General features: G+C 40.8%; 1 protein-coding gene across 1 annotated transcript in view; it reads right to left on the bottom strand.

Annotated features, from left to right (window-relative positions):
- Positions 1 to 1271: 1271 nt before the first annotated feature.
- LOC147335482 (alpha-2-macroglobulin-like) overlaps positions 1272 to 27683 on the bottom strand; it is a 35461-nt gene continuing 9049 nt past the window's right edge. The window contains exons 7-37 of the mRNA XM_086279481.1: positions 23197 to 23362; positions 23021 to 23105; positions 22812 to 22935; positions 21868 to 21982; positions 21630 to 21742; positions 21379 to 21546; positions 20904 to 21131; positions 20331 to 20394; positions 20038 to 20183; positions 12810 to 12959; positions 9694 to 9828; positions 9261 to 9351; positions 8999 to 9104; positions 8443 to 8668; positions 7477 to 7603; positions 7193 to 7314; positions 7052 to 7103; positions 5921 to 6004; positions 5382 to 5558; positions 5220 to 5295; positions 4852 to 5008; positions 4686 to 4760; positions 3836 to 3998; positions 3576 to 3763; positions 3194 to 3406; positions 2311 to 2432; positions 2096 to 2186; positions 1928 to 1996; positions 1739 to 1844; positions 1537 to 1578; positions 1272 to 1353 (exon numbers count right to left, since the gene is read on the bottom strand). Coding sequence (XP_086135607.1) covers positions 1349 to 1353; positions 1537 to 1578; positions 1739 to 1844; positions 1928 to 1996; positions 2096 to 2186; positions 2311 to 2432; positions 3194 to 3406; positions 3576 to 3763; positions 3836 to 3998; positions 4686 to 4760; positions 4852 to 5008; positions 5220 to 5295; positions 5382 to 5558; positions 5921 to 6004; positions 7052 to 7103; positions 7193 to 7314; positions 7477 to 7603; positions 8443 to 8668; positions 8999 to 9104; positions 9261 to 9351; positions 9694 to 9828; positions 12810 to 12959; positions 20038 to 20183; positions 20331 to 20394; positions 20904 to 21131; positions 21379 to 21546; positions 21630 to 21742; positions 21868 to 21982; positions 22812 to 22935; positions 23021 to 23105; positions 23197 to 23362 — 3786 coding nt within the window. The 3' untranslated portion in view covers positions 1272 to 1348. The remainder of the gene's footprint in view (positions 1354 to 1536; positions 1579 to 1738; positions 1845 to 1927; positions 1997 to 2095; positions 2187 to 2310; positions 2433 to 3193; positions 3407 to 3575; positions 3764 to 3835; positions 3999 to 4685; positions 4761 to 4851; positions 5009 to 5219; positions 5296 to 5381; positions 5559 to 5920; positions 6005 to 7051; positions 7104 to 7192; positions 7315 to 7476; positions 7604 to 8442; positions 8669 to 8998; positions 9105 to 9260; positions 9352 to 9693; positions 9829 to 12809; positions 12960 to 20037; positions 20184 to 20330; positions 20395 to 20903; positions 21132 to 21378; positions 21547 to 21629; positions 21743 to 21867; positions 21983 to 22811; positions 22936 to 23020; positions 23106 to 23196; positions 23363 to 27683) is intronic.

Below are 27683 nucleotides of genomic sequence, written 5' to 3'. Positions count from 1 at the left end.
TAAGGTTCAGGAGGAGCTCCAGATGGCGTCCCAGGTAGCATCTCAAACCCTGAATCTTGGATCTTCTCAGGTACAGAGCTGCAGGGCTGTGAACATCCACGTCTCTCTCTCTCTCTCTCTCTCTCTGTGGCCTCACTCTGACTGTGATTTTCTTTTTTCAGATTAAATGAATACAAATAAACTTAATTAAAGACTTCCAATGGGACATACAGCCAATTCAGAATAACCTATTTTTCGTTTCACACTTTCATGCAACTTTTTTGCATGCAAAAACACACTATTATGAATTATTGTTACATATTCAATTTTTATACATATTTTGAACATATTTATCCTCATATTTCATCATATAATTATGAATTATTACTCAGTTATGAATTATTACATACATAAATTACTCAAATGACATAATTTCCAAAATAAAGCATTCAGACTGATTCTATTAAACATTTATGACATGTCATAAATCATTTGACTGGGGCCATACATCTCTTTTTGACACATTGTATAGCTAATCCTTCATTGGGTTTGACATTTCACACAGGACACCTCATGCAGCAGATTAGCACCTTTAAAATCCTTAAAATGAGCTACAGCCCAGAAAACTTTGGACTTCTATTTATCTGTGTACACAGAACCAGGGCTGGACTGGAATGCAAAAAAAGTTAAAACATATGCACATATTGGTGAAAATTCCTTAAAGCAGTAGTAAAGCTGAATAGTACATAAAAAAGATAAATAGAGTCATTTGTCACATAATCACATTTTCTGTTTAAAAGATGCATTACTTGGAATAATTTCACAAGATAGAGATTCTCACCTTACAAAGCAGTTTCTTCAGTGAGATACTCTTCTCTGCAACTCTATCAATGCTACCATTATCAAAAGCCACAAGTATGTCCTTTGTCCATCAACATACAGATGCGTTCAAGATGTTATGATCTGTAGTGAGAGTATGGAGCAGGTGGAAGTTTACACTGGAGAGAAGACGAATAAAAGTGAATAGAAGCGAGACAGAATATATCTGTGTGTGAATGAGAGGCAGGTTGGTGGAAGAGGAGGGATAGTGGATTCACTGGACAAAGGATGTTGAACATGGAGATGTTAGACAGACGGAAAAAAGAAAGACCAGAGAAGATTCATGGATGTAGTGAATGAAGACATGTGGAGGGTTAGTGTGACAAAATAGGATGGTAGAGTCAGGTTGAGATGGATAATATTTTTATACAGAAGAACTATTTGTAGATTAAAACAAAACATATGGAGGCATATTTGTGTTTAAAAAGCATCTTTATTAAAATGCAAGTTGAATAACTTGCGTGACAACCTCAGGACTGACTGCACATCTTTAAGCTGCAACAAAAGAATAAAACATGAGGATGCAATTGTGTTAAAATAATCAGTCAGGCCTAAAAAAGTACTGAATTAACTGTATTGTCAAATACTGTATTGTGTTGAGATTGAACAAATATTTTAAAAATAACTTCAATTCAATTTTGTGTGAAATGTGGTGTTCTCGCTATAACAGTTTGTTACCTGCAGCTGATGGGTAAATGTATTCAGTCTCAGCCTGGTCACCTGAGAGAGAAAACAAAGTGGAAAAATGTGACTTGCTGTGTTTTTACAACACGTTTAAATTTGATCCTTCAAATTCTGTTAACTGCTGTTTGTTGTACAGCTTCACTAAGGAGCAAAGTGTGTCAGTGTGCTGTTGCAGTGAAGTGAGTTAGAGTTGTACTTGGCTGGTAGTAGTCATAGATTTTGATCATGGCTGGTTTCAGGTTCTCCACTCGAAGTTCTTCGATGACTGTCAAGCTGTAGTTCATGGGCATGTCCTTTGGTAACTGAACAGATTTAAAAACAGGAGACACACTCTGTAACAATACAAACATCATCATCTGGTATCCCCACTGTGATTATCTCTCACCTCCTGTAAATACACCAGAACATGATCTTCTGTTTGTTCAACACGATCCACCAATGGGGCACCTTCGAGCTGTGAGGAGACAACAGTCTCCTTATTATTATTTTATCTCATCATAAACTGACACATGGTAGCAACATTTCTATTCAGCTAACAACTGCAACAACCCACCATCTTTAAAGACACTGCATTTGGGACAAATCCAGAGAGCATTTTGATATCCAGGATCACCATGTTGGTAGTATTCTCCTTTCCACTGTACCTGTGTTTGAACAGTTAAAAAGTGATTGCACTGATGTGTATCCATAGATGCCACATTTCCAACACTTATCCCACAGTGGTAAATAAAATTCCCCTAGCACATATCTAATCTGTTAAATACTTACAGGGATTTCATTGTCAGAGTGAGCTTGCGTCTGGATTCACTTGTTGCATCAACCCCTGATTTGACCTCCACGCTGAGAGTAGTGACATCAGTGGGACTCGGGATGTTGTAGTGAACAGAAATCTGCGAAATAGTCAACCAAAAGAGGTTTGCAGTTTATAATAATAGTAATAATAAGAAGAATAGAAATCTGTTTGTGGGTGTCACACCAAATTTTGATAATTCCCCACAGGACATTTAGTTGTTACAGTATATCTCAACTATATAAATGTTTTTATGTTTGTTTTGCATTTATGTTAAAAATATAGTGGCGTCACATTTTAGGGGACTGATTAAAGTTATGAAATTATTTTGGTGGTTGTGGCCAGAATATTATGTACACTAATTGTGGGCAGAAATGTCATGTTGATTTGGAGTTTCTTTCATCAAAATATTTAAAATTGAGATAAAGGCTTGGACATGAGAAGGGATCTGGAAATAGAACTGCTGGTTATTTACTTAAAATATGCCAGCTAAGATGGTGCAGGCATGTTTGCAGGATGCCTTTATGACACTACCCTCTGGAGATTTTCCAGGCAAATCCAACTGCGAGGATACACACAGTGTAGCTAGACCTTCCTGGAGATATTATACATATTATACATGTCATCTGGCCTTAGTGAAATCCATGATGAAGAACAACGACAACAACAACAAGAAAAAAAAATACATAGGAGGAAAAGGAATGTTTGAAATCATTTCCTTAGTGGGAAGCCACTGCATCCTGAATTTGGATAATTTGAGCAAATACATAGATGGATAAGCAAATGTGCTTTTCTGAGTGCAAACACATTTTTTCATCATACTTCTCTATTTGGAAAAAGGAACAAGCTGCTGTCACTGACCTGCACTGACACACATGCAGTGCCCTTCACCTCCAGGCTGTATTTTCCTGACACGCCCTGCATCGTCTCCTCCTGGTAGAGCAGTTTGTTGCCCGGATTTACATCAAATGTCAGCTGACTGCTGTCAGACTGAACTGTCACTGTGCTTGAACCCTCAGGACTGAACACCAGAGTGGAGTACAGAGCGAGAGCCTGAAGAGCCACCACTGTGTCCTACAAACAAAATCACAGCTACTACACATACTTACATATATATTTATATTTTGTATTTTACAGGACAGCAACAGCAAGTAAAATTTCAGCTTCTCTCAGATACGTTTTTATTTATCCCAGTGTATATGAACTCAAAGGTGAGATTTAAGCTGTTTGGGTGGTGTAGCACCTGAGTGGAGGAGAAGCCTCCATAGTAGTTCTGCTGGCCAGTCAGCCACCTAATAATGCCAGAGGCATAACCCAGGTCGTCAGCAGTTGTGGAGGCACTGAGTTTGGCCAACAGCACATAAGAACTGATTTCCACTGACAGGGAGGCTGATGTTTCTGCTGCTGTCTGAGACCAGTACAGGAAACCTCCTACAAACATACAATAAAAGTTACACTTATGGTAATAACACCTGAATGATTTCCTGTTAGATGGTGACTCACCTTCCCTCACTGCAACTGTGTCTAAGTGCTGCAAAAGGTGAGTGCGGGTCTCCGTGTCTCCTGCCAGGGTGAAGACATAGGCCAGCAGAGCTGTAGTGTAGGTGTTGCTGAGGTCATTGATGGACTCCCTGAGACAAGCCAAGCTATTATTCACCACAGGATCCTTTAAAACATCAAAAGAAGAGCCCTATGAAGACAAACTATTGACCCTGCCCAGGACAGGACATACGCTGCTACTCTCTTTTATTCAATTGCACAATACTATGTCACTTTTTAGAATCACCTGCACTGATAGCTAAGCTATTTATTTTTCAGGATATAGGTATATTGTTACTTTGTTAGATTTATTTGATATTATATTTTGCACTATCCTACTGTATATTACTGTATACTACTATTCTTATTGTATATATTGTATATCTTATTCCTCTGTTCCTTTGTCTCTCTTGCAGCATTGAGCATGTGTATGACAAAAGAATTTCCCTCAGGATAAATAAAGTTCTTCTTATCTTATCTTATCTTATCTTATCTTATCTTATCTTATCTTATCTTATCTTATCTTATCTTATCTTATCTTATATCACCAAAGTTGACCATTTCCTTTATGTAATTATTTGTTTAACTTCATTTTCATGACTGGAAATAGAAATAATGCTTTAACATATTTCCTTTTCACCTACAGACAGAAAGTATCGACTTAAGTGACTTAGAAATCTATCATAAAAATGTATTTTTAAAATGAGGGGAAAATGGATGTCAAAAGAAGAAAATGAAATAAACATATACAAGTCAGTGTTGTATTTTTTTTTTACATTGTACAAATTTGATTACATCACTCAAATTTACTCACATGTTGGGATATATTCATTTCCAAGAAAGCAGCAGTGATGTATGCACTGAGAGTCACTTCATCAGACACACCACCCTGGTGAGTGAAACCAAGTTATTTCTGTGTGCTGCCAGAATTTCTCTCCACACAGAATTAGTATCAGTGTCCAGCTAAAGTATAGACTTACCTTCATTCTGTTGTTGAAGAGTTTGCCTGACTTTTTAAAACAGCCATTTGTTTGTTGTTTATTTTCCAGCCATGTCTTAGATTCTTGAATGATTTTTGGATCAATGTAGACAAAAGACTGAGCTTTGGCAAAACTTCTCATCACAAAAGCAGTCAGCCTGACATAAAAAAGCACCCAAAAGAAAACTTCCTCATGTTTCGAAATTATATCAAAATGTGTCACAGTTATGCCATTATAATGTGAGTTGATTTTCTCCATGTCCAGAAATAAAATGATAATAGGATGGGAGATTTAAGGAGTAAATTTCACCAACAGGCTCAGTTTTGTTTCTGAGGCAAATGGAATATTAAGGTAATTATTATTTTCACCAAGTGTTTCCTGTTCCTCTTCCAAATGTGGTGTATGCGCCTTCATCACTTTTGTAGTTCAGCTGTCTTTGGTAACCTGTAACAACAGGAAAATGACTCTTAAATAGATATTCTATTCATAAACCTTTGATTTTAGTCTCACTATGAAACAAACACACTCGCCACTGGTCAGGAAGTTCGCAGCTTTTTCCATGATGGCTGGGGTGAGCTGCTGTGTGCCTTTCAGGTACTGGAGGATGTAGATGTTGGGGGCTAGAAGAGCCATGTTCTGCTCTCCACATCCATATGGCATCCGGAGCAGTCCATCCAAGTTCTTCAGAGCCCGGCCGAGGATGTCACCTGATCAGAGGCACTCAGTCACTGAGACAGAACATACAACGTTCGAACACTTTAACTGCAAATAGATTAAAACTAGTAAAGAAGCTAAATATTTAGAAAAATACAGCAGGTTATATAAAAACTGTATATACTAAATTATAATATTTTGCACTTTGTTATTGGAATGTAGTTTCTAAACTATTTTCTACACTACAAAACTGTTGGAGTGTCATTTAATAGCGTGTTTCAAAACTAGGCAAAAACAATGCCAGTCCAGTTGTATTTGTCTTTTATATTAATTCACTATTGATTGAAAAAATAAACTTCTTATATTTCTTTCTGGATTAATCTAAACTCATTTAATTAAAAATGATCAGGTTTACCCAGGACTGATACAAAAGTGCGGGCAGATCCTTCAATCATATTCTCAGGCAGCTGTATCTCAGTTTCCTCTGTCAGTGTGTTTCCTGTGTACAGACAAACAATCACCATACAGAGAGGAGCTTAATCAGAATGTCAGTACCAAAATAGTTTCAAATCAGCAGGTGGTCACAGCATCATGAACTGTAACAGGTCATATGAGAAATCAGACACCTATAATTAAACCTATAAGCACAAAAAATATTATTAAAACAATAACAACAACAACAACAACAATAAGAGTACTATGAGTGTGACCTAATATTTCCACACAGATGTGTCCAGACTGACTCTTACCAAGCGTGTCAAGTTTGTAACATAGTGTATATATGAGATATAACTATAAATATCTCATATATAGTTGAGATATACTGTAACAACTAAATGTCCTGTGGGGAATTATCAAAATTTGGTGTGACACCCACAAACACCCCTCAACAAAAACTCAAAACTGGAATGACTACGTGGCACACATCTTTAATGACTTTAAAAAACAAGACTTGGGTACACAAGAGATTGTGTCTAAATGTCGAGCCAGAATTATACCATTAGTTTGTTGATGACTACCAAAGGCATGTGGTCAAGGTGCAACTTGACAAGGGATATTTAGCTGTCATGGTTCTGGGTCATTTTGACCCAGTGTTTTTGTTATTGTGTATTGTGGTCTGTGTTTTAGGTACATTAGTAGTCTTAAGTTTAGTCTGTTTGTCCATTTAGTCTCGCTTTGTGTTGTTGTCATGTGTGTCCCTGTCTGTGTGTCTGTGTTTATGTGAGTTTGTGTGTCTGTGTGTGTGTTTTGTTTGCCCTCCTTGTGTTTCATTCCATCTTGTTTATCCATGTCCCCCTTTCTCTCATCCTCTTTGTCTCTTGTGCTCTCTCGCCCTCTCTTGTTTCCTCACTCACTCTCCTCTGACTTTCTCCCACTCCTGTGCCAAGCTCGTATGTCAGTCTTGCGTTCCTTTGTTTCCCGTTTTATTTTGACAGTCTCACGTTTCCATGTTCGGTGTGTTTAGTTTTGCATCCCCTGCGGCGTCATGTTTATTTGTGTCAGCTGTGTTCCCCGTGTATTTGGTTGGTGTATAAACCACACCAACCTTTTGGACAAAGCAGCCAGTTGGATGTCTTTGTCATCTCAGTCCCCTCAGCCTGAGAAAGAACAAGTTACAGTTTCACCTTCGTGAGAAAACAAGTTTTCAAATGCAGAATGTTTTTCATCTTGTGTTAATGGCACCAACCTTTACTATGAAGGATTTTGTGACCACATCAATGCGGCCTCTCTCTGGTACTCTCACAACCTCATTATCACATGAAACATGGGATGGCACTGCCTCAGCAGACACAGTCACATTCACAGCCCCTAAAAAAGGACAACAAACATCATTTTTCTCAACCCTGTAAAGTCTTGCACATTAAAATACTGTTAATTAGATAATCTCACTGATTTTGTAGATACTGAAAAGAGAAGGGGCATTGACTGAAAGGACATTTACACCGGTGTGGATAAAAACTTGATCCTTACCTAAAACTGTTGGAATCATGGTCCAGCTCACAGTCTTGCGCTCCTTAGCACACAAACAGGATGTGTACTGCTCACCGGAAAGAGGGGTGAGGGTATAATCTGAGGAAGGCGTAGAAAAGACTGTGACCTGCACAAAGAACAAAACAGTGGGTTGAGTTTCTAAGTCAAAGAGGAATTCAGTGTTTTCTTGTTACTCTGTGAGGACAGAATACTTTCAGCTATTGCCTCATTCACCAAGAGTCGCTTCACATGTTTTGATTTGGTATAATTTTGCACTGAATATCCTTCCTGATACTTGATGGGAAGTGTGTACACCACTAATGTCATGGTACTGGCTCTTCAACCCAGTTTTTTTTTTTAGTTATGCTCTGGAATTATTTATTTGTTTGAAAGACCTTGGACTGATGTTCAGAGTTTTTATTAGTTAGTTTTGCGTTCCGGATTAGACTTGTGTTTCTGTGTTATTTTTAGTTCTCACCTCTTGTTCAGTCGTGTTTGTTCCCCTTTTTGTCCAGTCTGTCATTATCTTGTGATAGTGTTTTTTGGTCTCTCTGGGTTCTGTCTCAATGGCTGTCTGTGTTCCTTATCTAATGTAGTTGATATGTCTATTTTTCTGCAGTCCCTCTGTTACTTCCTGTTTTATTTTGATAGTGTCTTGTCTCATGGGTATGATGTTGACTTTTGCTTCCTTTGTGTTATTAGTTTTGATTCAAGTCAGCTGTGTTTCCACGTGTCTCCACTTCCCTTAATCACCCTTCTATTCCCCACTGCATCGTCCTTCATTGTGGATGTATTCTATTAAATTAGTGAATTCCTATCCTGCCCAGTCAAATAAAGCTGAGATTTTGAGTTTTATTCTGTCTGATGAGTCCTGCATCAGGGGCCACTTCAAAACCATCTGCAAAGTCTATCAGCATGCTAACATTTGTTGACATTTGTAATTTTTGATATAGAAATATTGATCACCATGATGCAGCTGGTCAGGTAGCTGAAGACAGTTGCCTTCAGTTCAAAGTGCTCCCCACGGATGATGGAGTAGGGCATGGTGAGCTCGAGGAAGAACGGCTGGAAGACCTCAACTTCTTGACGAGGAGCCAAACCAAAACCCTGAGAGGACAAGCAGAAAGCCTCTGTCTCCCAGGTCGTGATGGTGTCAGGGACAGTGAGGGACACATCCTTTGATCCAGACTCTCTGAATCAGCAGATTCAAAATATGCACATTGTCAGGTGGTGATTACATAGATTAGCCAACAATGCAAATGACAGTGTAGCAGTCACCACGTTCATAGACATTTTATATATAAAATAGACTCACTATAGACAGATAGATAGACAGACAGACAGACAGACAGACAGACAGACAGACAGACAGACAGACAGACAGACAGACAGATAGATAGATAGATAGATAGATAGATAGATAGATAGATAGATAGATAGATAGATAGATAGATAGATAGATAGATAGATAGATAGATAGATAGATAGATAGATAGATAGATCTCCAAAAACTAATACATACCCAACTTCCACCAGGTCCCAAATCCAAGTCTCGGGGAAGAAAGCACGGACAGTTTTCATCGGTCCTTCTGATGGACCTAAAGATCCTCCAGAGTAACTTGAACCCACTTGTAATTTAGAATCATAAAAAAAAAGAAAAAAAAAAGAAAAATGAAAAATAAATACTTAATCAGAATGAATAAGAAGGTGTAACACACTGCTTTGATTTTGGGAACTTTTTTATGATTTGGAATTTGCAAAGCAAATCAAAACAAAAATATCACCTAAGGGCATGAACTCGTATTCTCTTCCCATGAAACTCAGACATGAAGGAATTTCGAGCAGCAGGTTTGTTGCCACCTTTAATCCTACTCTCTAGACACACAAACATCACAGAGTTAATTGCAGCTAAAGCCATGAAAAGCATTATATTTATCATCAGCTGATATGCTCTGGAGTTTTACTGTTAGCTGGATGCAAAATCTGCAGATGGAATGCTGTTGTAACTATACCAAGTTCACCAATGCTGCAGAGAAGGACTATTGTTTGTCATATATTACATAGTGTAGTAGAATATTATTTATTTATGCAACTATTAAGACTCACCTTATGTGGAACATTTGAAACAGTCAAGGTGCAAGGCCAACATCAAGAAGCTGGATCCGTGGATCCAGTGAAACACATAACACATGCTCATGGAAAATATTTATATATTACCTCAAAAGCAATGTAGGCTTCATTATCTCCTTTAGGTGAACTATATCTTCTTGTTCTCACTTTCAAGCATTTTCTTGGTTCTCGTAGCCGATATGAGAAAAAAGATGCTTTCATGACAGGCAGCAAGTTAAATATCTAAGAAAAAAAATGGTTCAAAGAAGTTCAAACAATTGAGAAAATCAGATTAAAGATCTATACTTATATGAACCACATATGTAGTATTTACAAATGATCAGATCACTATTCAATGTAAGGTTTATACCACAGCTGTCATAAATGAACAGGATTGGTAATTACCAAAATCAATTTTTATGGTTCTGTAATTCTCAGGACTGTGTGGAGAAGAGAGAGAGTGGACCCAAATGCAGACTACGGAGACAGAATTGAATTTTTAACAAACGTGAGCCTTTTATTCTTGGCTGTACAAATAACAAACAAAAAGCAAATGGAGATAGAGTTGAAACTAACAAGACCTAAACTGGGGGGAAAAAATAAGCACTAAGTACCTGGATGTGAAGAAAAATAACATGGAACGTGAAGCCCTAAGCCATTAAAACCAAGACCAGAAACGTGAGTGGCGAACAGAGAAACCGACAAGTGACAAAGGGAAGCTCAAATTATAACACACAGCAGGATGATCAGGGAAGTCGAAGCAGCTGGGGAACATATCAGACACACATCAGGAACTAATCAGACATAACAGGACAGGGGAAGCAAGAGACTGTCAAAATAAAACAGGAAGCACAACAAACATGGAGACGAACACTAAGACACGTAGGATTAAAGCTGTGACCGGGGGAGAAATAGACATGGGGACATAACTGACTGGGGGGACAGAGAGAGAACACAGATCACGAAGGAAAGAGTAACTAAGTGAGAGACGTGGAACACAGGGAAAACACAGAATAAGAAAATTAAAGACAAGAAACTATAAATATAACATAAGTGTCCTTCTACTAGTTTCCTTCTATTGAGCCACAATCGAGAGTGTGCTGGTCCACCCCATCTTTGTGTGGTACGCTTGTTGCACAATAGCCGATAAGAGACTCCAGAGGGTCACCAGAACTGCAGAGAAGGTGATCGGCTGACCACTCACCCCCCTGGATTCTATTGCCAGCTCTAGATGTCTCTCCAGAGCCAGGGCTATCTTAAAAGACCACCTCCATCCTAACCACCACCTCTTCAACATCCTGGTTCAGATCCATCAGATGCAAAACCAGCAGACTAAAGAACAGCTTCTACCCGTGGGCTGTCAGAACCATTAATGCAAATTAAGAGTGTGAACAGACTTCATTCTGTCGCTGCTTTTGACTCTGTTGTTGCCATTCCCTATGCAATATTTTGGTGTTTCCTTTTTCTGAGCAATATTTTGGCCCCTGTGCAATATTCTAGCAAATGTGCAATTACCACCCCATCCTTAATGACCACAGCCATTCCACTGTTATTTATTTATTATATTATATTATTGCCCTTGTACATAACCCCAAAAGGTTTCTGTAACTCATACACCGTGCATATAGTGTACTAATATTGCTGAACTTATATTGTTTTTCTTCTTTGAATATTGTTTTCTGTACTTTTGCACCTTTGTGGTCTTGCTACCTAATTTTGCCGTGCAAGAGCTGCACAATGACAATAAAAAAAAAGTTCTTCTAAGTTCTAAGCAGAAAACAACTAAGAGAACCAGAACCATGAATGACACTAAATATAAGAATATTAATAAAACCCAAAAACACATAAACACTGGGTCACAGTCCCAGGACCATGACAGTAATGGTTAATATACCAGTATGAACAAGCTCTTTAATCAAAATATTTTTAATGCTAAAATATAAATACTATTGTTATCTCTGAAAATACATTTAAAATTATCGTTATATACTTGAATTTCTGAACAGAAAAAAGCATTTTAAGTTGAGTTTGCCAGCTGAAATCTGGGTATAAAAATGTGAATTCAGTTTGTTATTTGACAGTGTTCCAAAATATTTATCTTTTTCCCCTTTTTATGACAGGTAGCCAAATAAATGTTTTAATCACTGTCTCAGGATGCTTTATAACAGAATAAGTGTTGAACTGTATTAATAGTTGTTTTATACAGTTTTATGCAGTATTATACAAAAAAGAAAACAAATAGAGAAAAATAGATAGAGAACAAAACCTCTAAATGACCAAAAAAGCCTATCTAGAAGCAAGATTTACAACTAGGCTGTGCAAGTTGCAAACACCTCCACGTGGTTATTTATCAAAAGTAAGATTTTAAAGACTTTTTTGTTCACCTGAAAGTTTATTTTATACCAACCATGCTTAAAGTTATACACAGGTCTTGGTTCAACACACCAGTAAACTGAATAGATGCTATGGTTACACAGCAAGGAACTGCCATGAGACAGGTTAAACAGTTGTGAACCTCATAGTTGATCTCATTCAGTTTTGATTGGCTCTTCAGATGCAGGAGAATCTCTGTCTTGGCAATTATAGAACTTCCCCACAAATTAAGATCCATGTTGCCTTCATATAATGTCTGCTACTTATGACACTAGAAGAGACTGAGGCTACTCCACACTAATGTGTTTTCGTTTGAAAACGCATTGTTTTCTCTGTTTTGGCCCCCCGTCCACACTGAAATGCTGCGCTTTCCTCTAGGAAAAACGCAGCGTTTTGAAAACGCTCTTGAAAACGCATACATTTAAAAACGCAGCTGTCCTGTCGCAGTGTGGACACACAAAAACGCAGACTTTCTAAAACGATGAAGTATTTTAGTCATGTGATGCAGTCATGTGACCAAATAAACAAAGATAGCGGAGTGCATTATACAGCGGTTGTTTTGATTGCTCTCAATTTTGACAGCCCTAAAAAAGATGAATATCAGTTTGTACATGCTCCAGATAGCTTTTCTTCAAATTCTTTAATTCTCACTTGCTTGTGCGCATGCGCAGGACTGGAATGTAAGCGTTTTCATCCATTTCAATGTGGACGCGCAACTGTGAAAACGACTGAAAACGCTAGTGTGGACGTGGTGCATTTTCAGATGAAAACGCCGTTTTCAAATGTATCCGGGCTAGTGTGGACGTAGCCTGAGAGTGAAGGATGTATAAGGTGGTTGAGACCACACTTACCTTATCTGCATCCAGAATATTCTCAGGCTCTTTGATGAGGACACTCTTGTCAATGGCACTTAAACCACACAAAGAGTGTGGAAGAGCCGTCACCTCCATGTTGGTTTTTTCTCCTGGGACAGTTGAGGAAGGTGTGAACTCCAATGACACCTGACACAGACAAAGCGTGTATTACGCCATCTAAACTTAAATGGTTTTAAAAGAACAAAAGTTCAAGCCTATATCACACAGAAACCATTCACTAGCTTTTATGTAGTTTTTGGAGTTCAGGTTTGATAATCACTGTGTCATTGTCTGGGTGAGCTCGAGTGTTTTTTCCTCTGTTTTTCTTGTGTTGCCCAGTATCTACCCTGGGGTGGCGTCCTCGTCATCTCACCTGATCTGCTCCCCTCATCCTCACTGCAATCAGTGAGATAGCATTTAAGACCAGGGTCCCCCATCTCTTCTCCACCTGTTTTCGAGCTAACCTCACGTTGGTAACAGGCCTTATCATTCTCCTTGTTAAAGGAGCATTTTCTGTTGCACATCCGCCACTCAGGATTAATCCTTCTACCGCTTCCGCCTGTCCTCCTGCCACCTTCTCTCTTGGCTCTCTAGAAAAGAAAGGTTGGAACCCTCTCACTAGCTCACCATTCTAGATGCACACCCAGCAATTCAAACCTGCCAAATAAGACTCTATTTCAGTATTAGTCACCTCTCCAGAAAAGCTTCCCTTGCCTTTTCTCTAACCATGCTCTCCCTCTTTTCAGTTTTGCTACATTCGGTTCCCTGCCAAGTATCCCTCCTTCGTGACACTATTTACTCATGTGTTTAAGCAAATAAAACCTGTGAAAACCTTATCGCTGTTTCCCATGCTTCTGGGTCCTCATCCATGTACTAACCTCCAGGCCCTTGTGACAGTACAATTAGCCTAATGAAAAATGGACCCAGAAGATCCAATACAGGCAGCGATCTCAAAGTAGGGTTCAATACTAGGTAATTATCAACAGTCAGTCCAATTCCTAGAAATACAATGCAAATCTATTGGTGACACTCAAGAAAAGATCATTGCCTCACTATTAGAACTCCAGCCCAGTTTGACTCCCAGCCAAACCACTTCCACGCACACTTCCACTCCTTTCCCCGCTTCCATAGAAACCTGCCCCAACTTTACCTGCCATTAACATTTCTCAGCCTGAGCCATTCACCAGGGTACAGGGTTGCTGTAAGGGTTTCCTGTTGCAATGCTCTTATGTTTTCTCAATCACCACACTCCATCTCTGACAACACCTCTGAGCTCTCGTAAGTGGTAGGCAAGCCGAGGGGTAAAGCATTGGTGTCACGGTCCTGAGTCTGTGGACTCAGTGTTTTTCTGTTTGTATTAGTTATCTTTGTTTTCATGATGTGTTTTGATTCTCTTGGGTTTGATTTCTGTCACTGTATCCCCTAGTTTAGTCCTCGTCTGTTCAGTTTCCTGTTTTACTTTGAAAGTCTGTGTACTATGTCAATGTGTTGAGTTTTGCCTCCCCTTGTCTTGTCATGTCTGATGAGTCCCAGCTGTGCTCTCCTCCTGTTTCACATTCCCTAATCACCTCAGTATGTATTTAAGCCCTGTGTTTTTCCCTGCCAGTTGTTGCGTCCTCCACGTTTGTTGTGTGTGTATCCATGGTCGTCTACCTTCAGCATCTCCTGTCTAGTTAGTTTAAGTTGTTGTTTATGTATCGTCCAAAGGTGACTCTCCAGCAAATAAAGCCGTCGTTTAAGTTAATGTTTTGTCTCCGAGTCCTGCACGTGGGTCCAGCCACCGACAGCCACACAACTCATCGTGACAGAAGGACGCAACCATAACATGGACCCAGCGGACTCAGCTCACCTCGAGAGAGAGGTGGACCTTGCTCGCATCCTCGGACTGATGACTCGCATTAGCCACGCCTCAGATTTGCAGACGTTCTCAGTCGGGCTGAATGCAATACAAACCATATTTGACAGAAATCCTCAACTGCGCAAGCTGTCTATTGCCTCGGAGTTCAGCCGTTCGCTGACCCAGGCTAAGGAGGCAGTCAAAGCCCGGGAGCTGGCCCAATTCACCCTCATCTCCTCATCCACACCACCTCAGTCACAGCGAGCAAGCCTTCTCATGCCGCCGCAGCGGGCGGAGCATTCTAAAGCCCCTCTGCAGCAGCTGAAGTCGCAGCATCGGACTCCTTCCTCCCTCACGTCTGGTTCCGACCACCCCTCACCTGCCTCATGCCTGGCAGGAATGTGGTCGGAGGATGAGGGACCAGTCACTGTTGCTCCGACACCCTCCGTTTTTTCTGTCGCTCCGGTTTCTAAGAGAAAGCGGCGTTCTCGTCGTCGCCGTCCCTCACCGCAACCCGAGTCCAGTTCTGAACTGCTGGACGTGGTGAGTGAACAGAACAGTTGTCACCCGGCTTCTTCCACACTGGGAATTCCCAGCTCTGAGCCGGCGAATTCGGAGTCGGTTAACTTTTTGACTGTTAACTCAGGGCCTGCAAAGACAGAAACTGATGATCCCAAGATGGCTGACTCTGAGGCTGTCTTTCGGGACTCTGAGCATTCTAATCTTCCCTCTTTTGTTTCTTCAAAGTTTGAGAATATTCAGGAATCAGATGACCTTATTTCAGAGTCAAAAGAGGTTATTTGTCCTGTAACTGAGAGTGGTGTTTCTGGGTTTCATTCTGAAAAGACTGGGGTTTCTGTTTTCGCTTCTCAGGCAGGTTATGTTGATTCCGAGCCACCTGTTTTTGGATCAGTTAACAGTGAGTTTCCAGATGTAGATTATATGTGTGAATCTGTTATGAAATTTTCTGACTTGGACAATCATGATCTCACTCGGGACATTAAAGATGCAGCTCAAAAGACTATTCCTCTTACTGCTAAACTAAACAGGGACAGTTCAATTTCCCAGCCACATTCCATCTATGCTGTGCAGGCTATACCTCATGAGGCTGTTGTTGGTGTTGCTTCACCCATGGTTTACGCAGCTCACCAGCCAGTTCATTCTGAGGCTTCCTATGATAAACCTCATGTTTCCATAACCTCCCCCGAGTTAAATTTCACAAGCCTGGAGTCTGCTTATTCAAAGACTGTTTGTGTTGCTCATTGTGAACTCTTCCAGACTATACGTCCTGTGACTGTCCAGGTTAAGACCAACCAGGTGTCATCTGCTGTTACCAAGCTGGCAAAAATACTTGGTTCGAACACTGCAGAAGTGGTTGCTCAAGTTAAAGTTTCGGTTCCACGATCATGTTTGTATGACTCTGTGCGCCGTGCTTTTCAGCCAGTAGCCCTGGACACTGTGTGTGCAACTTCCCAGGCTGCGTTTTGTAAGACTGTGTTTTATGTTGCTTCACACCCAGTTTCTTCAGATACCGCTTGTATAATTCCTCCAGCACCTGTGACTGCCCCTGAACGCGTTTTTTCTAAGACTGCTAACGTCAACCTGGACAACTTAAGAATAGCGGTTTTACCAAGGTCAGCCTGCCGCAAGTCTCGGTTTTCTAGAACCATGTCTGGTACCATAAACCTGGTTTTCCCAGTGACTGTTACAGCTCATCTGCTCTGCTCTCCGCGTCCGGTTCCAGTTCCCAGGCAGACTATGGCTCCGTTCATCCATGCACCTGTATCTGCTCCACGGGCGGGGATGGTGGGCGCCCGGTCGTTGCCTGTGCCTGTTCTGGTTCCCTGGGTGGGGGCAACTGAGACCCCGCTGACTCCTGCACCCGTTTCAGCTCCTCGGGTGGGAGCAGCGGCGGTCCAGCTAGCTGCTGCACCCACACCGGCCCCCAGGGGTACGGCAGCCAGAACACAGCTCTTCCCTGGCCCTGTATCTGTTCTTCAGGTGGCGGTGGCTGAGGTTCGACCAGGCCCAGTACCCGTCCCTGTTCCCCGGAGAGGAGTTGCTGAGAGTCGGTTACCCGCTCTGTTGCATGTTCAACTACCATCACTACACCCAGCACGACCATCATCGCGACCACCACTACAACTTCTGTTTCAGTCAACCGTCCAGTCTCACGTCATGTTAGCTGGGGGTTCAGGTGAACCCAACCAGCGTCCTGCCTCGTCTGCTGGGGGTTTAGGAGAACCCAGCCAGCCTCAAGTGTCGGCTGCTGGAGGGCCCGAGGAGCCCGTCCAGCCTCATGCCACGTCTGCTGGAGGGCCCGAGGAGCCCGTCCGGCCTCATGCCACGTCTGCTGGAGGGCCCGAGGAGCCTGTCCGGCCTCATGCCACGTCTGCTGGAGGGACCGAGGAGCCCGTCCGGCCTCATGCCACGTCTGCTGGAGGGTCCGAGGAGCCCGTCCAGCCCCACGCCTCGTTAGCTGGTGGTCCTGGAGGACCCAGCCAGCACATCTCCACATCACCTCCTGCAGCCGTCCCGCTGCCGTCAGGTTCCGCAGCCGTCCCGCTGCCGTCATCTTCGCCTGGTCCAGCCTCCGCATCCTCATCATCTTCGCCTGGTCCGGCCTCCGCATCCTCATCATCTTCGCCTGGTCCGGCCTCCGCATCCTCATCATCTTCGTCTGGTCCAACCTCCGTGTCTTCATCCACGTCTGGTCCAGCTTCAGCTCCGCCTTCGTCTGGTCCAGCTTCAGCTCCGCCCTCGTCTGGTCCTGCCTCGTCTGGTCCTGCCTCGTCTGGTCCTGCCTCGTCTGGTCCTGCGGTTGCCACGCCGCCGTCGGTGCCAGCTCGACCTGTTTCGCCTCGCCTCTGCCAGCCGTTTTCCAGGCCGCTAAGTTGGCATCATGGCCTTCGGGGACAGCCTCCGGAAGGAGTTCGTCGCCACCGCTGGCATCGCGGCCGCCCTCCGGACCTGCTCAGTGGCCACCACTGCCTTCCGAGTGGTCGGCCTCCAGAACTGTTTGCCCGTCGCCGCCGTTGCCGTGTGCACGGTCGACCCCCTGAACTGTTTCGGCTCTTGTGTTGTCGACTCCCGGACTTTGATATGGACTCGTGGATAGTCTTGTTTTGTGTTGACCTGTTTTTGGTTTGTTCTGGTCTCTTGTGCTCCTTGTTTTTTGTTTGAGGCGTGTTTGTCATCACATTCATTTTCATCCTGCTCTTATGATGAGTTTCAAGGGAAGATTAAAAGACCTTTGCCCACCCCATGTCTGAGGGCAGCGTAGCTTGGAGCTTGAAGTCAAGTTAGATGTAACATAGCTAAGTTTGTCATCGATTTCTGCATGGCAGCTGCCCAGGTGGGTTGGCCTGATCATGTGCTCCTGGGAATATTTATGAGTTAGCTTCTCATGATGAGCCCGCATCGTTCAAGGATTTGGTTTATTTCCTCCTCCCTCTCTTTCAGGATCGCCTGAGAGAGAGAAAAGGCTACGTAGCTGGCTATGTAATTGCACTTGCCTCTGTTCTACCCGATCCTCCCATTCTAGCCACAGTTTTAAACAATTTTTCCCATATTACTCATCAAACCAGACCAGTCTCCCAAATTACTTCTGGTGACTGTCCTTGGCTACCCTTGTCTAAAGAAACATAATCCCCATATTGAATGGTTACACAAATTACTAGCTGGAGCCTTTTTTTGCCTTGCTAACTGCCTCAATAATCACCTGCCGAACCTTCACCACCAGATCTGTCCTCAGTCCCCAAGGAGTATCATGACCTCCATGAAGTATTCCGTAAACATAAGGCACGTCCACTCCACAGACCCTATAATTGCACCATCAACCAGCCAACCTGACAACTTGTCCAAGCCAGAGAGAGAAGCCATGGATAAGTATATTCGAGAGTCCCATCATCTGCCCATCCTCTTCCCTGGTAGGTGCAGGCTTTTTCTTCATCACTAAGAAGGACAAGACCCAAAGTCCTTGTATTGACTACAGAAGTTTAAATGAGATTGCGATCAAAAGAAAATATCTTCTCCCGCTCATCAATTCAGCTTTTGAACCTGTTCATGGTGCCACCACTTTTTCTAAGTTAAATCTACACAATGACTATCATCTGGTCCCCCTTTGGTCACTCAAAGTATCTGGTCATGCCGTTTGGTCTCACTAAAATTCCCACAGTTTACCAAACATTAGTTAATGAGGTCCTGAGAAACTTCTTGAACATTTTTGTGTTTGTGTATTTAGACGACATCCTAACCTTTTCCAAGACTCTGGAGGAACATCTGGTCCAGATCAAATCTGTGCTGAAGCGCCTTCTCGAAACCGGTTATACGTCAAAGCGGAGAAAGGTGAGTTTCATTCATCTTCAGTCACTTTTCTTGGTTACATCCTGGCAGGAGGGCAGGTGAAGACCGACCCAGCAAAAGTCCAAGCTGTTAGGGAATGTCTCACTCCCACATCTCAAAAATAACGTTCTCAGATTCGTCAATTTTTACTGCTGCTTCATCTGGAATTACAGTCAGGTAGCAGAACCACTCACTCACCTCACCAAGATACCCTTCACCTGTACACAACAGGCCAAAACTGCATTCACCTGCATTCGCTAATACAGATGAATGCAGGTGTTCACCTGTGTTCATAGTAGAGGTTTATGCCTCCAGTACAGGAGCGGTTTAATTTCCTGGGATGTGGAGGAAACTATCCACTGTGCTCTGCTTGATGAACCTCTTTTTGCAGCCGGAGGTGGAGCTCGCCATTCCATGAGTCCAATATCTACATTGGCATGACATCTCGACTTGGACTCAGGAAGTGCTGCTCAAGGTTCTCGATTGACCACGCCACAATGCAGATCGATTGAGAACTCCGGCTCCCAGGTATACTCCGGGGCAAAAGCTATGGCAAATACCTCCCGCAAGCAGGCCCCACGCAGCATTGGTCCCTATGAAATCAAGGCCATCATCAGCCGAACGGCAATAAAGTTAAGGCTCCCTGCATTCATGCGCATAAATCCCATATTCCACGTGTCCCAAGTCAAGCTGGGGAACTCCAGCCCTCTGTTCACAGTTTTGCCATATTTGACGCCCTGCCAAGTATCCCTCCTTCGGTATTTATTCTTGTGTTTAGAACTTGTGAAAACCTTATCACTGTTTCCTGTGCTTGAATCTGCTCTTGGGTCCCTGTCCATGTACTGACCTCCAGGCACTTGTGACACACTCCCCACTCGATGTTTGCTAAAGCTGTGGCTTCCTTGTTGGGAGGGAGTCTGTTCCACTTTGATTGAAGTTTTTTGAGGGTTTTTTTCTTGTATGTCATGGTTTCATATAATTAAACTTAACTTACACTAATCAATATATCTAGTACAGCTTCACACAGTTTACACCAACACATACCTTGTGACTGAAGCATTTCTCAGTAGAGAAGTCAGCGCTGTGGGCAATCACATTCGTACTGGAAAGTACAGCATATGCTACAATCTGGACGACTGGTGCCATGTCAGTAGAAATTCTCAATTTAAAGGACACCTCACCCTCATTCACTGAAACAAACAAGCATACCAAAAATAGCTATAATATCAGTTTTATTTTAATAATCACCAAACTTTTTTTAAAAGGGTAACTGGATTTAATACCTGATATTACAAAAGAATTTCATGAACTCATGATTTGAGCCAGTCTTTACATACCTGACTGATCTTTAAATTTAATCTGTTTAAATCCTTGCATGACAATGGCTCCTCTGGACAACACCTGAAGAATATAGAAGAAAATGACATAAAATGTGTAATCCAGCTGTAACATTGTGCATTTTGCGTCTCTCCCAGCTTTAAGTCCTGCCGGGAGTTATTCAGAAACAGACAGTGCAGTCTGCTTGTGGTCTTGTATTTTGAAAATTGACTGGACTTTGGACAAATGACCGAACATCCTCCAGCTTCTGTCTCCAGTGGGGCAAAAGGCTCAGATGCCCCTTCTCCCCTTCATTGTTTGCATTTTTTTTTATCAAACTAGCAGCAGCAATCTGGCTATAGCAATTAAGGGAATAAAATGCAAGAATGTAGAACATAAAATTAGTCTTTATGCAGATGATGTGTTGCTTTTTCTTCAGCATTTACAAACCACTTTCTCTGAGGTGAATATATTAATAAACTCTTTCTGTTTCATTCGATAAACTGGTAGATTTTCAATTTTTTTTACCTTTCTTTTTTTTTCTTTTTTTTTTTTTTTTACTGTGGATGAACTTGTTACAAGCAATAACTCACCAGATATACCACATCCATGTAAACTGCAGTTTCCCTCACTATAGTGTACTGAATAGATATATCCTCTTCTGCATCGCAGGAAAGGGGTTTATCCTTCATCTTCAGCTTCAGCGAGCTGAATGTTTTTTCATCTTGAGAAGGAGGTTGGGATGTATACACTGTGTGAAATCCTAAATCATAAAAAGGAGTTCTATGGCTTTGGAAGTATAGGGTTGGTGTCAGGGCTGCCTGAATTGTAGAAAAGAAACATACATAATTTGATGAAGAAGAAAACACTGTGGAAGGTCACTGAAAGATGGGTTTTAGAAGCAAGCTAATGTAAAATAATCTTAACAGTTTCACTATAGTCACTAATTACTATTGTAGCACCTTGGACAAGCAACATCAGAAATCATATTAAGTCAATGAAAACATTGTCATGTAACTTACCAATGCTGACTTAAAAACTACTGTTTCAGTGTAATTATCTACTTACATGGAGTTTAATATCCTCATGAAAGTTATCTGTGCTGAATGAAAACTCAGCGACACCGTTGCTGTCAGTTGTTAGATTTTTTAGTAAGCGTTCTGACCAACGTTCTCCCACAAACAGGTACACAGGTGCTTTGGAAATGGGTGTATCATTGTAGTAAACTGCTTTAACCTGTTCAAACCACAATGTTTCATTACTAAAACCCACATTATTTACACTACATTCTAAATTACATAGCACAAATTTGAACTTACTTTTCCCTCCACATTTGATCCTGGTTCCCAAATCTTGGGAACATCAACAAAAGATGCTTTTCCAAGGACAAAAGAAATTCTTATTTTCATTTCTTGTTTGTGTGAAATGCCTGAATACGAAACCTCAATGTTAAAACAATGCACATGCCATATTTCCACAAAAGCACAATAACCTATAATTTAAAAAAAATGTAACAATTAAAATAAAATGAAAAATAACAACTGCAAGACTTTCCTGTTCCCTCCTCTTCCATTTTGGCAATGACATTCAGCTGATCTTTAAGGAATTTTTTGTTAATTTTGGTGAAGGTTGACATCTTGAACGTAACAGCTGCACAGCCTGTTCCATCAGCCTAGAAATTCCAAAACAATAAAATATAAATAATTTTAAAAAGGCTTACATCATACTTTTATCTCCTAAGACCCGAAGTCTTTCATGGCATGCATTTTTAATTTGTCTTTGCTATTTGGGCTGATTGGGACCTGATGAATGTAAAAACAAAGAATGATTTTGCTCTACAAGGGCCTGATATCCACATATAAGGATATTCATTTTAATTTCAATAGAACAGTGGCAGTATAATGTTGTTGTAAGTGAAAATCAGGCTCGTGTAGAGCAAAATTTAGTATTGTGGTCTAGACAACCCAAAATTTGATGTCAACATATGTGGACGCCAGGTTCTAGGAGGTTAAGCAGGTTGCAACAATTTGGACTTTGTTGCAGTCGCTTAAGCCAGTTGTAGCTCTACCAGTGTTACTAATGGAATAAATGACTTAAACTCATTATTTAATCAGTTAGCTTGTTAAGAGCTGACACACTGACACAAGCATCAGCCACAGAACATATTCATAACAGCAGAAAAAAAATGGAGTCAAAGCGATAGCTACAATTCAGCATTCATAAATAATGAGGGCACAACAGTGAATATTACTGAATCTGTAACCGGGTATTTTATAATACAGAATTAAAAATAAATGCTTTAAGGACACTAAAAATTATTTAATTGAAATTCAAGTTCAACTTGAAATTTTACTCATTATATTCTCGAAATTTGGAGATAGATAAGATAATGATAAAATACTGCATTAATTCCTGACATACAGAAACCTTCTGCATGGGCATGTGGTCTGCTTTTATCTGCACATTGTTTCAGGAGAAATTTGAGACTGGAACAACTGTACCCGTTTGGTCTCTGTGTGGCAGGGAGCCTCTGTCTTGTGTTTCTTAGCAGAGGAAATAGAGCGTTCAAGAAGTCGGCACATCGTAACTGTAATACTTCCTGGAACAGGCTGTCCAAATGTGTACCTATTAAAATAAAAACAAAAATAAAACAAAACTCCAATTTGTGAGGATCTAAATTGCCATTTGTCAAGAAAGGACTCCTACTTACTTTGCACATAATTTAATATCAACTTCTTCCTGGCCAATACTCACTTCTTCAGATACATTTACTGTTACGTCAAATTTGGGTAAAACTGGGGACAAAATATCAAAGTTAATATCTGCATTATATTAAGAATATTTAAAAACAGAATTTCAAAAGATCTTTTTAAAGACCTGACTTACCATACTTTTCCACCTTGAATTTGTGAACAAATTTATCTTCACCCACAGAGACAATTATTTTGTACGTTCCTTCATGGGCCTCAGAGTTCAAGGAGTATGAAAGCTGCAATATTTTATTATTGGATGTTTCATTTAACCACTGTCCAATCCTGTTTTTATTGGGATTCTGTTAAATACAAGAGAAGTACGTGTACAACTTAACCTTTTCAATTGTTTGCACTTGTCTGCATATTAAAGAATATGTTGGTGAACCCCAAAGGTTGTCTGGTGCATATATTGGTGTTTGTATTTCTGCTTATTGAGTGAAAAACAAACAAATGAAAGTCTAATAACCTGGTATAAGAGAGAACTGGACTACTGCATCTCATCTGGTCTCCAGTATAGGCAATATAAAGTTGTGATCAAAATGTTACATAAAGTTATCATAGGGAAAAATGTCATAGTGACTTTCGTTTTTTTTATTTATTATTATTATTTCTGTAGACTGTTATTTTTCCAGGTTGAGATGACTATACAGAAAAAATAAATTATTTTGTATTTTCTCTAATCGGTAGCCATCAAGATTCTTCTGGTATAATTCCAGGTGGATATTTAATAATAATACATTTTATTCATAAAGCGCCTTTCAAGACACCCAAGGACACTTAACAAACAACAAATAAACAACAATAAAACAAATAACAGAACAATGATCAAATGAAGAACAATAAAAACAAAAGCACAATATAAAATTAGCAAACAATTGATTCACAGTGAATATACAGATTTGAACAGATGGGTTTTGAGTTTAGATTTAAACCAATGTTTCTTATATCTGGGAGCAGAGCAGCTGCAAGCTCTGCTTCCCATGGTCGTGAGGCGGAAAGAAGGCACAGCAAGCTGGATAGAAGATGAGGATCGAAGTGAGCAGGCAGAAGAGGTAGTGCTTAACAGATCAGAAAGGTAAGCAGGAGCAAGGTTATGAGGGTGAGCAGAAGAAGTTTGTACACTATCCAGAATTTCACAGGGAGCCAGTGAAGTTCCTGAAGAACAGGGGTGATGTGCTGGTACGAGGAGGTTCTGGTAATAATGCGGACAGTGGAGTTTTGAACCAGTTAAAGCTTGTGGAGGGACTTTTGGAGGAGACCGTGTGAGAGAGAATTACAGTAGCAAAGCCGGGAGGTAACGAGACCATGGACAAGAATGGACAAAGACTGGTGGGAGAGAGAAGGACGTAATCTGCTGATGTTGCGTAGATGGAAATAGGCAGAACGATTGAGATTATTGATGTGAGATTTATAGGACAGGATGACACCAAGGCTCTTAACATGAGGTGAAGGGAAAACCTCTGGAGTCATCAGTAGTGAGTGAGAAATGATTTGCCTTCAAAAGGTTGGATTTAGTGCCAATAAGAAGGATTTCAGTTTTTTCCTCATTAAGCTTAAGAAAATTAGAGCTGAATCAGGATTTCAATTCAGATATGCATTCTGTAAGGGAAGAAGCTGGGAGGGAAGAACCAGGTCTGCAGGAGATATATAACTGGGCGTCATCAGCAAAACAGTGAAAGTGAAGATCAAATTCACAGAAAATGGTACCAAGAGGGAGGATGTATATTATGAAGACAAGAGGGCCTAAGACTAACCCTTGGGGTACACCAGATGTGACTGGCAATAGATTAGAATGGAATGATTTAATTTGAATAAACTGGGAGCGGTCAAGGAGATATGACTGAAATCAGGCTAGGGGTGTGTCAGAGATGCCAAGAGAGGAAAGTCTGCTCAGAAGGACGTAGTGAGAGTTTGTGTCGAAGGCTGAGCTCAGATCCAAAAGGATGAGAATGTTGAGAAGACCAGAGTCAGCTCCGATTACAAGATTATTAGTAACTTTAAGTAAAGGAGTTTGTAATCCAGTTCCTGAAATCATCCTAAACAAAAAGGAAAAACAAGTTATTTTACTACACACAGTATTGAATACTTTGAGGTAATTTTTAGTGCATTTCCACGTGTACTAGACGGCCTATGGTACAAGGTGGATTAAGCACATCTATTTTAATACTCCTATTTACAGACTGAGTTCTTGTGTTTACATGTTATTGAAATTAATTATTTGTATTTTGTTCAGATCTGATAAGCATTCATATTGCTCCATTTCTCAAGGGAGTAATATATTTATTTATTTGTGATTATATATACAGTGAGTTTATTTCTGATGGATGTGATGAATGTTTACCATAAAAGTGGCGACTATAGTTCCTGAATATTTGAAGCCTTGTGGAAAATCTTGAATCTTACTGAAGGTTACAACTGTGAATTTTGAAAATTGATACTGTGAACTTTGAACCTTGATATTTTAATGTTGTACAACATGCCTGAACTGATAATGATTGAACTGATGATAGCTGATCTGAACAGTAGTAACTGCAGCGTGACAGTACTGTAATTTGTGAGAGTTATTCTTAAATTGGTTGTGACATATATTTGGCCATTGTTTATAGGTCAGGTTTTTATATGGGACGAATCCAAGGACCAGTTCAGCGATTACAGATCCCAGAGTGTTCCAGTTTTCACTGGATGGCGAGCCAATCCCAGATCCTAGGGGACGATATACACATTGATGGACTACAATTCTCTGCTGTACAAGTAGTGCAGTAGGACAGACAATCACACACACGCACTTCTCATTGGATGGACTCTGTTGCAATGCACCCATTTGTCATGGGCCCCATCGGTACCATTTGGACTTTAAAGACTAATTCTTTACTTCTGCACAATTTTATTTTATTCTATTTTTTTGCTACTTTGGGGGGAAATTTTTATGTTGTAATTCTGTGTTGGTTACAAAAATCTCTTGAAAAAAATCTTAAAATGGCTTAAATTACTAAAGTTACTTTAAAGCCACACAACTGTGTTTTGTTTCTCTGTCATTCATGTACCAGAGCTCCAAGAGTCCTTCCTATTCTTCTGATACCAGCCCAAATTACTCATCACCTTGGTTATTATCCATTGGTACTGTATATAAACCCACATAAGTGCTGCAAGTTTCTATACTGTGACATGAGTGAAAACCAGATTGAAATCTCTTGTAGATATTATTATTAACCAGGTGTGAAAGAAGTTGAGCTGCACCGTTTTTTCAAGTATTTTAGAAATGGAGGTTAGATTAGAAGGAGGTTGTTAAAGTTGAATGATAGCAGAGATGAGTGGGAGTAGAGAAGAGAGGCAGGGTTTCAGGTCATTTATTTGACCATTCTTCTTAGCAGAATTGGTAGAATTAAGGTTGAAGTAAGACATTTTTAATAGAATTAAGAACAAGGCTTTCAGAAAGTAATGTAAGCCTGCCTTATCCATTCAGTTTTAGTTTGTGTTTGTGATCATTGTCTTGTTGGAGCAGTCAATTGTGTCCAAGTTTCAGCTGTCTAGCTATTCACTAAAGGTGAAGTTGAAGAATTTGGAGATACAATAAACCTCATTCATTATTTCATCTGGTTTGTGCAATGTACCAGTACCAGGAGAAGCAAAACAGGTGATGCTATCACTGCTACTTGACAGCTCGTACAGTGTTCTTTGGTTTGAAAGCTTAACTCCTCCAAACATACTTCTTGTCATTGTGACCAAACAGCTCAATCTGTGTGTCATCTGTGCATCAAACGTTTCCTGGAAATCCTAATTTTTTCTTTTCATTTAAGTGTGACAATTTGGGTCTTCTTCTGGAACTTGGCAAAGTGGTTATCCTCTTAAGCCCATACGCACCAGATAAGGGGGCAAAAGACAGGAGATAGGTTTGGCATTGGGGCTTAAGAGGTTATGTCATATGGTGTTGTGAAACAGACAGGATGGAGGACCCAAACCACAAACTCTCAGACAAAAACTAAACTCAAAAATTTATGAGTTTATTGCTGGACTTAAGCAATACAAAACAAAAACAAGAATGAACTAGAACCAAAGAAACAGACAGAGCACACAGCCAGGGAATGAGCAAGATTGTGACAAGAAACAGAGGGGAGATGCAGACATAAATACACACAAACGAAGGGCAAACGAAGGTGGGAACACAGCTAAACGTAATCTAACAAAAAAGACGGGAGGCAAAAGTGAACATGCTGAGACAGGAGACTATCAAAGTAAAACAGGAAGTACAAGAAACACACACTAAGATGCAGACTGAGTAAATGAAGCATATGCGCAAGTTCATCAAGGAAGATGGATGGTCTCACATCTATCTGCTTCCAGGTGCTGGGAATCTCGAGTTTTGTACTTCCACTTTCCCACGTTTCCAAGCTGTTTGTGTCATCACTGGTCTAGTCCAATCACCTTCTCCAGCCTTTTCCAGGCCAATCAGCATTCATAGCGCATACTTTAAATCTCACTGTGCATCTGTTTTTCTCCTTTGCAGATGCTGTTGTGCAATCCAATTCATCCCCATCCCCACCTCTCATCACTCAAGCTCCATTCAAGACACCTTCATCTCCACCAACAGCGTCTAAGCTCCGATTTATTCAGCAATAAATC

This window comes from Aulonocara sp. 'chitande type north' Nkhata Bay, linkage group LG3, assembly GCF_057382095.1.
Source record: "Aulonocara sp. 'chitande type north' Nkhata Bay isolate Kocher_YH1m ecotype deep benthic linkage group LG3, A_spYH_male_GT1.1, whole genome shotgun sequence".
Taxonomy (NCBI): domain Eukaryota; kingdom Metazoa; phylum Chordata; class Actinopteri; order Cichliformes; family Cichlidae; genus Aulonocara; species Aulonocara sp. 'chitande type north' Nkhata Bay.
Note: the sequence above shows the minus strand (reverse complement) of the source record. Positions and strands in the feature narration are given on the sequence as shown.